Genomic DNA, 12,692 nt, shown 5'->3' on the forward strand with positions numbered 1-12,692 from the left:
TCAGGTCAACAATTTCTGACATTGCCAGTCAAGCAGAAGACCCAATACTATTATGGACTACTGGACTCTTTTAGATTATTTTGCTGCGTTAATACACTTATAATATTCAAATAACAGAACTTAACTAAAAAAGGGTATACAGACAATTGTCCATTTTGTATTGTTGTATTTAAAGTGGTTGGGATAAATATATATTTACATTCTCTTAATGAATAGAGCAATTTTTTCTAATGGTGTTTGTAGATAGGATATCATGTCCGCATCTTGTACAGCAATTAACCACTTGGAGGAATATATGCAATGTGTTAATTATTGAAACTGTCCTACCAATTTGATTTGAAAAAAAAAAAAAAAAGATAACCAAAGAGGAATTTGCCTTCCAAAAGGAAGCTAATAGAGAAAGCTGAAAACCCAAATGGTTTCCCTATATTATCAATAAAATAAGAACTTTGAGGAATGAAAAATAAATAAATAAATAAATAAATAAATAAATAAAATGAAGAAATCAGGGCCATACCTTCTCCAAGGCCATGCATTCTTTTCCCAGACACAGGTATTCGATTGTCCACCAATCTAAACTATGATATATATTGCCACTGGGTGGAGGCAGTCCAGAAGTAATGGAGGTAGATGGAAATAAGTTTGCTGGACTGTGCTCTCTGCCATTATGGGTATAGTTTCTACATGTCCTGTTTGTGTCTACAGAGGACCTCGGATCAAGAGGGATGGAGTATCTGATTAGACTTGGTAGTAGAGATTAAGAAATCCCAGGTGTCATTGCAGCTTGGAGTACAAGTTCAGTCACTGCCGAAAACTGTTTCTGAGCACCAGATGTCTGGCTGTTCCTCCATGGGATGGGGCTGACAGCACCATCAGCATGTGCCTGGGAAGATACCCATGGGTGCCTGGGAGCACCCAGAGGGGCCTGATCCATACATGGCTAACTCAAAATTATCTGTTATGGGGACTTGATGTCTCAGTGTACCCTGGGGAGGAATGGTGGGAGGAATGAGGGAAAGATAGACAAGAGACAAGAGCTGAGTCAGGTGGAAGTCTCTTACCTGACAGGCAAGAGGACCTTAAGAACACCAGTAGGACATGTATTTATACCTTTGCAAAGTTAGTGTCATGAGGCATAAGGTTGCCTAGAGATTAATGGCTGAAATTGTACAGGCAGGATGCTTTTCTGAAGACTGAGATAGCTTGACCACTTAGGCATTGTGGCCATGTCCTCCCCTCACACATACAGCCAATTTCCAGCTTCAGCCACTCCCAACTATCTATGTGGTTTAGTTAGCTTTTCATTGCTAGCACTAAGTACCTAACATGCACTGTCAGAGCCCTGGCCTTGGACACTGCCTTGGTTACTTTTCTCTCATTGCTGGGACACAATACTCAACACCCAAAATTAAGGAAAGAAATTTATTTTGCTCATAGTCTGTGATGGCTTTAGTGGATACTTGGCTGGTTCCAAGGCAAAGTGGCACATGGCAGAGGGCAGCAGTTCATGGTGGCAGAAAACAGCAAAACAGCAAGAGCAAAAAAGGAGGATCAGTGGCTGAAGCAGGGAGCAAGACTTTCTCCCTTATATTGCATTCAGACTATTCTCTCAGGGCAGGTGTGACACTCACACCCATAATCCCAGCATTGGATCATGAACTAATACAAACTCTAGAAGCCCTCCCCATTACTGCATGAGGCTTTGGAGGGACACCTAGACACAAACCATAACAACCAATAATCTGCTCAGAGGTATGATGACACAATAAAACACAGACAAAAATATACACTATCATTACAGAGGGCACCAAGATGGTCAAAGTGCAATGATGGGCTAGGACCATGAGGCATGGAGTCTTTGGCTTTTATTAAGTGTATAGCTTGACTAGGTAATGTGCTGGTGAGCTTCAGGAAGTGGTGAGGGTGAACTGCTGCTGTGATGAAGGTTCAAGAATTGAATAATGAAGTTTTGGAAAAGCACACAGAAATAGGTTAAGGTTAACTAGTAACCTGATTGTCTGCTAACTATAATTACTGAGTTAGACAGAGTTTACGTGAGTCCAAGTCCTCAGCTGCCATGTTATCTTGCATTGAGGTGCCAGAACTTCACAGACTGTTTACTAGCCTGGACTCTGCCATTGGCTGAAAGATGAATCTATCCTTGATCCAGGTTGGGGGGTCTTGCCACAAGTCCTATAATCCTACAACAGACTCAATTTATTTATTAGTAGTGATTATTGCCTGCTCTGTACCACATCAAACTGGTACAGTACCACATCTTCAGCAGTACACAACTGAAAGGCTCATGGTTCCAGGGGCTGCAGTCCATGGGAAGCTGGCTCAAAGGCAGAAGCAGCATGGGGGAAGGGCGTGGTAGGGGACAGGTGCTCAACTCATGGCAGCCAAGAAGCAGAGAGAGCAAGAGGATCCAGAGAGAAGGGGCTGGGATAAAATGCAACCCTGGAAGGCACATCCCCAGCAACCTACTTCCTCCTGACAGCCCACTTGGTCGTGAACTCATCATGCCTAATCCACAGATGCAGTTAGCACCTTCATGATTTCATCACATCTCTAGGCCCCCCTCTAAACATTGCTACCATAGGTATCAGTTGGGGACTTCAAGGAATGTTTCATATTTCAACCAAAACACTAGGGGTGAACAATTCTTAGTTTGAGTCTTTGTTGTTGTTGTTTTTTAAATAGTAGATAGTATAAACTCTCAAACAATGATTTTAGGGCCAGGGAGATAGCTCAGCAGCATCAGCGCCTTCCTGACTAGCACAAGGTCCCAAGTTCTATCTCTGGTACCACATGCCATAGCAGCCACTGAATCTGGGTGTGGTGGTACACGCCTATAGTCCCAGCGCTGGGAAGGCCGACACGGGAGGATCACCATGAGTTGAACTATGTAGCAAGGTCCTTTTTCAAAACATAAAAATTAAAAAAAATTAAATAACAGAACAATGATTTTATCCCTGGGTAAACATGAGAGTCACCTGAATAAGGCTAACACCAAGACCCTTTGTCCCAATTACAGTAATTCAGGGCCTAGAAAAAAAAAGTTACATTTCTTCAGGTGATTTTAATTCTTAGCCACTATGGTTCCAAACCCAAGTAAAGGCTCAAACTCCCACATACCTGGGAGTCTCCTGGAGCTTTGTCTAAATTTGGATTGACTCAGCAGCTCTGGGCTGGGGGCTGAGGCTTTGCATTTCTGACAGATTCTCAGGAGAGGCCAGTGCTGTTCATCCAAGAATTATCCTCTGAGCAGCAGGGCACTAAGTCATTTTCAAAGATTCCCATGACCCCTCACCCGGAATTTACTGAGCTTGGCTCACGTGCCCAGCACTCACCAGTTGGTCTGGGGGACCTGGCTGATGGACGGGGAAATGAATTCAACTCTGTGGCACAGGGTTTCCAGAGCAAGTGTGGGAGGCTATGTCAGATGGTGGCATGTGTGCCGAGGTGTGGAACAGAGGCATCAGGAATACGATTATTCTCCTGATTCTTGAAAAGCTAAGTCATTCTATCTTGGCAACCAGCAATCAGAGGTGTCAGGTGATAGATTAAAACTTGACATCTAATTTGATCTTAGGGGAACTGAAAATAATAAGTACTTTATATTTGTGGAGCACCTTATTTTTTCCAAAGAGCTTCATGCACTTTACCAACTCCCTCGCCTGGGAAGGAGGGTAGAAGGGAAGCTTTAATAATAGTCTTCATAGTTCTGAAGCCTTATTATTAACTGAATGGTGGCCAGCTGTTCTCAGTGCCCCTTTCTTCCTCAACCTGAAAAGCAGCATAAGAAAAAAAGGGGGTGAAATTGCCATACATGGAAAAGACTCTCAGATCAGGTTGTGTGGGGTAGAAAAAGAGGCTGGGGGAGGCAGTGGAGTTCCCTGGAAAGGAAGTTCTTGCCACACCAACTCAGCCATTTCTTGGCTAATCATACTAGAAGGGAGTAGAACAAACACCCTGAAAGGCTCCTTCTGACATTGGACTCTCTCAGGGGATCTGATGGAACAGGAATGTGTGAATGGTAGAAGCCCTTACAAGTCCTTCCAGCTCAAAAGGAACCTAGGTCATTCTGTGGAAGAGGACACCTGCAACGTTAGTCTGTTGTTGGTTACTGTGACAAAATATGAGAAAAGCTACTTGTGAAGGAAAGTTTACTTCGCTCACGGTATAAGAGAATCAAGGGTCCAGGAGCCTGCATGGCTTGGCTCTGGCGAGAGCCTCTTGGCTAAGTCACAGCATGGTGGATCCCACCATGGAAGAAGTGTTTGTGAGGAAGAGACTGAAGCATCAAACCAGAAGCCACAGACGTGGGGAGGGGCTGGTTTACTCTCCTGAGAAATAAGTAGGGTCTCCCAAAAGAAGCACCTCAACAACCTAAGGCCTTCCCCTGGCCACACCTTCAACATCAGTGTAGCAAGAGCCAGGCCAACTCTTGGAAGACAAACTCCTTCAAATCTCACACTTGCCTTGCCTGATGGGATGGGATGGTCCTATTCTCAGGACTGGTTTACCCAACTGTACCCAGTCTGCACCCTACATCAACAGCTTCACCTGCAGGCCTTTCACAGAAGAGGCCCAAGCTGCTCCCAGGCACAGCTATGCTGGGTCTGCATGCTCAGGATAGAAGTAAGAGCAGTCAGTCTTCCCTGCCAACTGCACTGCCACCCACCCCCTTCTCTCCACTGGCTAGAGCTGGCCCAGCAATTCCACTTTGGAGAAGAAACGGACTGGGCTCTGAAGATTTGGGGCTCTGTTTCAGGTAGAAATAATAGAACTGAGGCAAAGCCTACATAGACTTATATTTCCCCTGAATCCAGATTTTTGGCCCCCGGAATCTGCATTTTTGGATGTAGAAGTATTTATTTCCATCTTTTATGGCATTCTGATGGCACAATACCTTTAGGCCTATAAGCTGAGGGAACAGAATGTCGTTGGGATGGTTAAGCCAGAGAGACCAGTGTCTCCAATAGAGCCTTGTCTCTGAGCTGGGTGTGAAAACTTGAGAGCCACAAGACCAGACCAGAATCCAGGGCTCCGCCACTGCCTAGCGCTTCTGTCCTGCCATGTGGCCCATGGCTGAAGTCTGCTGAGAAGCCGGTGTTCATGTTCTTCTCAGTCCTTCTTGCTCCGCTCTTAGTGCCAAGCAGGTCCAGGGGCTCTGGCCCACTTCTCTCCCCTCCTTGTGCTGCTAGCTAAATCTCATTCTGTGATCTTTGTCCTTAGTGACAACGTACAGCACAAAGCAAAAAATAGCAGTTTGATTTTTTCCCACATTCCAAGTTGAGCTTGAAGTGCTAGCAGTTTGAAATGCACTGCACAAATAAATCTTGTTTTGACTCATCGTCTAGGGGGTGGATAAATATGGAAACCCCCAAGATATAATTTTGCAGTCATTTTTTTCTTAGTATAACGGCATGCTTTAATGTGCTGAGAAATTTTTTGTTCTGGCTCCAGAGAAATAGAAGCACTATCCCAGCTAAGTGTTTTTTCATGCCTCTCAGCAAATAGATATTAACACACACACACACACACACACACACACACACACACCCCTACAGCTAACCCAGCCCAACAGCTGCATATTCTGAGCCGAATGCCAATCCCTAGCTCCAAGCTGACAGCTCTGGTTATTTAAAGTCAGAGATGGGTAATCTTTATAATTTCAACAAATCTGTCTTCCAAAAAGCTCAAGTTCAGAAAAAGGCAACTAAAATGATTGAAGGTATAGAGAGGGTTCTCTGTCAAATGGTCCCAGAAGAGAAAACAGTTCTAGAAGCCTATTTTACAGATCAGGAATTAGAGACTTAGAGACGAGTAATCAGATGAGTCATGTAAACAGATAGTCACAGAGCCAACGCACACCCCACGTCTCCTAAGAGTTCACGTGTCATTCTGGTCTGTCACACTTCTGGAATTTTTAACTACATCTAGAGCTATATTAGCAGAGGTAGAGTGAATCTGAGACTTTTTCACTGAAGCCCTAGAAACTTGAAAGAGAGATGCTTTGGATTTTTAAAAGGAAATAATGTATTGAGGTGTGGCTTAGTGGTAGAGTACTTGCCTCACATCCCAGAGATTATGGATTCCATGTCCAGCACTGGGGAAAAAAGCAATATGTGTCACCTAGTGGGTGATTAGGAACTTTCCTGTGCTGAGTAGCAGCAGGCTGAAAACCCAGTTATGGATGGGAAATGTACAGCACTTGGGCAGTAGTCCACAATCGTTAGGGTTGGCGGGGCCCACAAGACCTGTGTGCTGTCCAGCCCCTCCTCCCTCTGCCCCTGTGCCCACATCCTCCGGTCTTCTGTGTGTCCTCTTTCATTTTTGCCATGTAGGCGTCATTCTCCTTTACCCACAGCAGGCCAGGCCCACAGAGGGAAAGTAGACTGCCCAGAGTGCTTCTGTGAGAAGGAAAAACACAGACAACAGAAGCCATAGGTCATGCTGGGTGCTTTACTTTCTTTTGCTCTACTTTATTTTTATATCTAGGAATTGCTTTTTAAAAGAAAGAAGACGTCCCCTTTCCCTGAGAGGTGGCGCTGCTGTTGTGGTGTCCAGGGCTAAGAGGTTAGATTTATAGCTCAAACCCTACTCCATCCCTTTGGGCCTCTCAGTATTGTCATCCTCTCTGTGGAGGTGGAAGCCACAGCCATTGCCCCTTCCCAGTGATAACAAAATCCGGCTCAAATTCTATCCTGAGATATCAAGTCTGATGCTCATATTTTCAGAGAGTTTCCATGTCGAGAAATCCCACAAGCCTTAGTCATCCCTCACACATCAGCATACAAATATATCTTTCTCGTGTGCTCTAAACAGCAAGGCTTTGGCCCAGTTCCTTGCTTCCTCCTCATTTCCTTTTCTGTGAGAAACTTTTTGCACAAGTATTCAGTTACCTGGCACCATCAGAAAATGGGGAGCTACCCATGAGCCAATTCTCTGGCTGGTAGGGGGCCACAGTGGCGGGGATTCACTTTCACTCTTCTTTGCACCTAAGTGCAGTGCACATACTCAGTAGGTCCGAAGACACTGGGATCTTGGAGGGGCTCTGAGTCATCATTAAGCATGTTAATTCCCATCTCAGCAGTGGGCGCCATTTTTAGAAAGTTCTGTTTAGTAAGATGCTAGGGAGCAGAGAGGTGGCAGGAAGTAAGGATCCAGATGAAAGCGGTGGAGGAGTGTGGACCTGTTGTCTGACAGGGCCTCATGCCTTACAGACGTTGTTGTTCTTTTAGGTTCTCTGAACCCAATGTTCTCATTTAGTAAATGAGATTTTTTTTCTACTACTGCACGGCAATAAAAATGAATGTACAGATTAAGGAAACTTAGAGGCTTTAATTTTAAAGGTAATTGCCTTTAAATTTAAAATAGGTGTTCCTGTTAGGTGGACTTCAGACATTTATTTGAAGTGCTAGGTAAAGTAGCTTAAGTATTAGAGCAAAACTTACGGCTTGTCAGCTTCTGCTATTCCACAGTCCCTTCTGTTTAGTAAAACATTTAGCTAGAATGAGTAACTATTATCAAATTATGGTAAAAAGGTCTAATTAAATATTTCACAAAGTAAAAATAACCTTTTTAAATGTGAGCATTACTGTGTTTGCACACTGAATAGCTGCCGGTCCTGGGCCTCTGTTCCCCTCGGAAGAGGCACATGCTTCCCCCCTTTCTGGGAACTGGCAGGGACACCAGTCCTCAGGCCCCTGGCTGAGGTGTCCCAGCCAAGCAAAAGTGAGCAGAACCCATGCTGGGAGTGAGCCTGTGGCTGCTGTGGCCTCGTGGGTCTCCCAAATGCAGGTGCCCACCTCCAGTTAGGCACTCAGCAGTCCTTCATGGAGTTCCATGGGCCCCATACGAGGAGTTAGATTTGCTCGAGCCCTCGGGGAGCCCGTGTGCCAATAGGCGCCCTCTGGAGATGCCACTTCTAATCCAAGTATTCTGCAGAAGAGCTCCAAACCATGCTAATTTCCTTGTTTCATTCCACAATATGATCACTCAATAATGTCACAGTGGACACTATAAACCCTAAAAAAGGGCACAGTGTTCATCGCTGTCCATTGTGGCCTCCCTTCCTCTACCTCCATCCCAGGATACCTGGGGAATCTGCATTTCCATCAAAGAGCCAAGGTGAGTGCAGAGGGGCAGGTGGCTGTTGCCCTGATGGGGACTAGAGGCAGCCAGAGGCTGCTGGCCCTGTGCAGAAGTTGATAAACAGAGGCTCTCGGAGGAAGCAGCCCTCCCTCCTGTATGCCAGCAGAGGACTTGCAAAGTACATTTTACCAATCCAGCCAGCAATTTAAGCCTGCCCTTCTGGGCTCTCCCTGTGGAGGCTTTTCTCAGCTGGGGGTTTATCTGTTCCGCAGGAAGCTGTGGGAGACCGTGTTCCTGTTCTTCTGCTGGGCAATAAACTCGACAATGAGAAGGAGCGGGAAGTTCCCCGGGGCCTGGGGGAGCAGCTTGCCAAGGTAAGGCACTGGCCTTCCTTTTCTCTGGACACGGTGGGAGCTCCCAGGCAGTCCTGGCTCCTGTGCTTAAAGAAGGACACAGGTCACACGTATAGTTATTTGGGAGCCACTAGGTGTGGTGAATTATCCTAAATTTTGTTCCTTGGGACACAGAGGTGGCAAGAGGTGGCAAATACTGTGTATTTCAGTCTGTTCTGTGTCATCTGCATTTGCATTTGATTACCATCAAAGATGAAAAGCTCACTACCCACAGGGCCACTGTGCTCCTCCTTGGGCCACTCTGCTAGAGAATCATTGTTTCTGCCAGAATGGTGCTTTGCAGGTGTGAACTCAGGATAAACTGAGGGGAGGCATTGGAAAGCCTACTGCTAAAGTGATATCAGCTCTGGCCAAGAATGGACCAGTGAAGCTTCGTGGAAGCCAGACAAGACAGAGCTTGCTCTCAGGCTTCTCTTTCACGGAGCTGTGTATCTGGGAATATGGGTGCTCGCTGGCCCCCAAATTCTGCACTTCTTACTGCAGCCACATAAACGGAGTTGTGCTCACCAGGGTCTTGGAGACATCACTGACAGTGAGAATCAAGGACAAGGGATGAAGGAAGGCCTACCAGGTGTCTGTGTGGAGGTCAGTGGGTGGTTCTGTGTCTGCAGTTCTGAGATCCAAATGCCCAGAAGAAAGATTCTTATATATTTCATTTGGCAGCAAAGTCTGATTGCAACTGACACAAACCATGTAGTCTTAACTGCATTGTGAGTGAATATTCAAGTGTCTCACTGAAGAAATAGGAATGTATTTGATTACAGTGTGGCATCCCAGGCCTTCTGAGGTATTATATAATATACAAGGTATACTATATGTGTTACCTTCCTATATTTAAAAAAAAACTAAATTCCCAAAGACATGTAGATCCAAATATTTTAGCTGAGAAAATGAAGATCTATATTATTATTTTTATTATTACTATTATTATTATTATCCCATCTTCATTGTGTTTTTTTCTTTTCAATCCATGAGAAAAACACTGAGATGGCAGTTGAGTGATGTGTTTGTTGGTTGCTTGGCCCCCCATGGGTCCTGTATCCTCCTATAACCTACCCAAGAAGCCTGTTGGACTGACCTAGAGTTGGGGCTGGACTGTAGTGTGCATGGGGAGGTGAGGGGCTGAGACCAAGTGAGGCTGGGGCTGTGTGTGGAGATGGCTGGATTGCAAGCCAGAGTTTGAAACATGACTGCTGAAGTATCCTCACTCCGATGGCCTAGTCCCCACAAGATGTCCCCTCCAAGGAAAGAGCATCTCAGAGCAGGAGCTGGTGCCATCAGCATTGCTATCGCAGAGTGAGAAATGTGCTAATGGAGATGATAAATGCACCACGGAGAGCTTTGGCTCAAGGCCTGTGCACACCGCACAGCCTCCACCTAGTGTGGTGTGGGACAGTTGCCCTGTGTGCCGGCACTGACAGCCTGGGCAGCTGGGGCAGTCATTAACTGGCATGAAGGAGAACCTGACTGGTGGGCTCATGACAACTTCCAGGCTCCACAGGGCTCTAGTGTTCTGGGTAGAGGATGTTGCTGAAAGCCCTGCTGTTCATTAACTGCATGACCAGAGCCAGCCAGCTGTGTGATTCTGGCCTCAGCTTCCTGGCCCAGGAAGTGTGAAGGCTATGACCTGTGCTGGCCTGTGCATCTCTGACTCTATTCCAGGACTGCTGAGACTCTGAAAGGAGTGTGCACATTCTCGCCAGGGGAGCCAGGCTGCACAGGGTTGTCTCAGCATCATTATGACTCACCTGGGGTGCTTACGGAATGAGGTGCTTACAGATGCAGGGCCGGGACATCGCCAGAGCCAGAGTAAGGACAGGGCTAAGGAGTTAAAGGGCCTGTGAGAGGAGGTAAGGGCTTAGGGAGAGGCACACAGAACAATCCCCTGGGTCCCTCACCTCCCCCTCCTAGCTCCTGTTTTATGATTCTAGGAGAACAATCTGATCTTCTATGAGTGCAGTGCCTGTTCCGGTCACAACACCAAAGAGTCCCTGCTCCACCTAGCCAGGTAAGGAGACTGATACGGCAGGCCAAGGGATGTGCTGAGCCCAGCGGTGCTAGGCCTGGTGGATGCACTACATCCCTTCAGCCAGGACCACACCTGCCCACCCACCCGGTGTGCCCTAGCACTCGGAGTGGATGTCAGCTGCAAGGAGCAGGCTTCTGGAGCACAGCAGGGATGGTAAAGAAGCTCCTGCGGGTCACCTCCTTCATCTTCTTAGTCTTATAGGTGGCCTTTTGACAGGGACACTGGGAAAGGTTCTCTTGGAGGTCTGTCAACACTGTACCTAGCATCTTAGCAGGGATTAGTGAGCAGTCAGTGAGGACAGTGTGGTTCTCCTGAGAAGAGGAGGAGGCCAGGCGAGAAAGGAGAATCAGTCAGGAGTCCCCACAGTTACGATGCTCGAAGAATTGGATGCACAGAAAAACTTGTTCCTTAGAACCATGTCTAATCAAAGATTAAGACAACAAAATAGCTTTGTACAGTGGAGACATCAGGGTTAAGGGAGAAAGTCCTAGACTTCTCGCCAACGCAAACTCACCACTTTGTGGGGTCATTCCTGCCCCATCAGGGTTTGTGGAGGTCAGGGTGTGGGGCATGCGGTGCAAGTACTAGGAAGACATAAAGCAAGACCAGAAGCTCACCATCATCTAAATCCCTTGCCTCTTGCATTTAATTTGAATCTGTGGCCACGGGGCTCTCCGGCCTGAGAAGTTAACAGTGATTAAGTCTGTGTCACAAGTCTGTGTGCCAGCTACCGCAGTGGGATGTTGGACTCAGAGACAAAGCCGCTGTCTCTGCCCTCAAGTATCCCACACTCTGGTGAGAGAGAAAGCAAAGGAGTGCACTGCATGCCGTGCCGAGTGGTGGGGTGCCAGGGAGAAAGGTCAGAGTGCAACAGGGATGATGCGTGGCCCAACGAGAGAGTAGTCAAGGAGGCTTCGTGCAAGAGCGGTCCTGAGGATTCACGTTAGCTAAGCCATGACCTTACACCCAGTCACTGCCTGCACTGCCCCCGGGGAGGCACTCAGTGCTCTGTCTTGTGCTCTGTGCTTTCTTTGTGGCTCTAAAGGCCTGTCTGTGGGTGTGCTGGGCTTCTGAGCCTGGCAGGTTTGCACAGCTGATACTGTCCCTTCTCCTTTCTCAGGTTCCTCAAGGAACAGGAAGACACAGTGAGAGAGGACACCATTCAGGTTGGCTGCCCCACCAAGAAGAAATCCTGCTGTGGATGACAGGAGGCCTTCAAGGACTGGATACCCCCAGCCCTGGCCTGCAGGGCGGCCCTGACCCTGCAGATGGGCTCCTGTGCTGCAGCCCCCGGAAAGGCCCATCCAGACCTCTGTCTGTGTTGGGGACTTGCTTCCCCCGGAGGAAGGGAAGCCAGTGGGCCAGCAGTGCTGCTCTCAGGCACCTTTCCTGGACCCCAAGGGTCCACTCCTTTTTTTTTTTTTTTTTTCTTCCAGCTCAGTTTCCTGGGGGAAAGAATTAGGTGGACCCTTGCAGAAAAATGATCAGGTGCCTTTTCCACCTCCCTCCTCCTGTTGTCCTTAGGAGCATCTGTGCTGTGGTTGGCATGGCAACTGTACAGGCCAACTTGCTGCTTCCTGGAGGCCAAAGATGTACCATTTGGATGATGCCAGAGTTGCTTCTCTTGCTTTGACCTCTATTCTCCAGAGGTCAGAGGGATACTCTTAGCACACATTTTGTGGACCTTGACAGACTTGGATTGTTGAAAGAAGTAAATATTTGCCTAGAGGTGCTGCTCCATCCTTAACCCAAGCCTCAGAGCAGTCTCCTAGTGGTCACCATGCCTATAGATTGACCCCTTTTGAGTCTCTGGAGCAGTGCTTCCCCGAGAACCTACAGCTTTTCCTGCCCACCTCCAGTGACAACCTTGACTCTAGGGTGAGCCAAGGGTGACAATTTATGTCCTAAGTTAGGGAGTTGGCTTTTTTCCTACTTAACTCTGACTAAGAGATGAAAAGAAAACAAGGGGAAAAACCATCTGCTGCTAAAGGGAGCTACCATCTCTGGAGGGTATAAGTAAGATATAGACAGTTATATAAAGCCATGTTCTACATGTGCCTCAGAATAGCTCTTGAAAAATCATGTGTGATGATTTTTTTTTTATTAGAGAGAGAGAGAGAGAGAGAGAGAGAGAGAGAGAGAGAGAG

General features: G+C 47.0%; 1 protein-coding gene across 2 annotated transcripts in view; it reads left to right on the forward strand.

The window, feature by feature from the left end:
* The window catches only part of Cracr2a (calcium release activated channel regulator 2A), a 150,815-nt gene extending 138,187 nt beyond the window's left edge, over positions 1 to 12,628 (forward strand). The window contains exons 15-18 of one of the 2 annotated variants that reach the window (XM_023703747.1): positions 8,376 to 8,477; positions 9,027 to 9,101; positions 10,448 to 10,524; positions 11,666 to 12,628. In XM_023703747.1, coding sequence (XP_023559515.1) covers positions 8,376 to 8,477; positions 9,027 to 9,101; positions 10,448 to 10,524; positions 11,666 to 11,750 — 339 coding nt within the window. In that variant the 3' untranslated portion in view covers positions 11,751 to 12,628. The remainder of the gene's footprint in view (positions 1 to 8,375; positions 8,478 to 9,026; positions 9,102 to 10,447; positions 10,525 to 11,665) is intronic. The other variant, XM_004643596.2, reaches the window with a different exon arrangement.
* Positions 12,629 to 12,692: the final 64 nt, after the last annotated feature.

The sequence above is a fragment of the Octodon degus genome, unplaced genomic scaffold (genome assembly GCF_000260255.1).
Source record: "Octodon degus isolate 3935 unplaced genomic scaffold, OctDeg1.0 scaffold00178, whole genome shotgun sequence".
NCBI lineage: Eukaryota > Metazoa > Chordata > Mammalia > Rodentia > Octodontidae > Octodon > Octodon degus.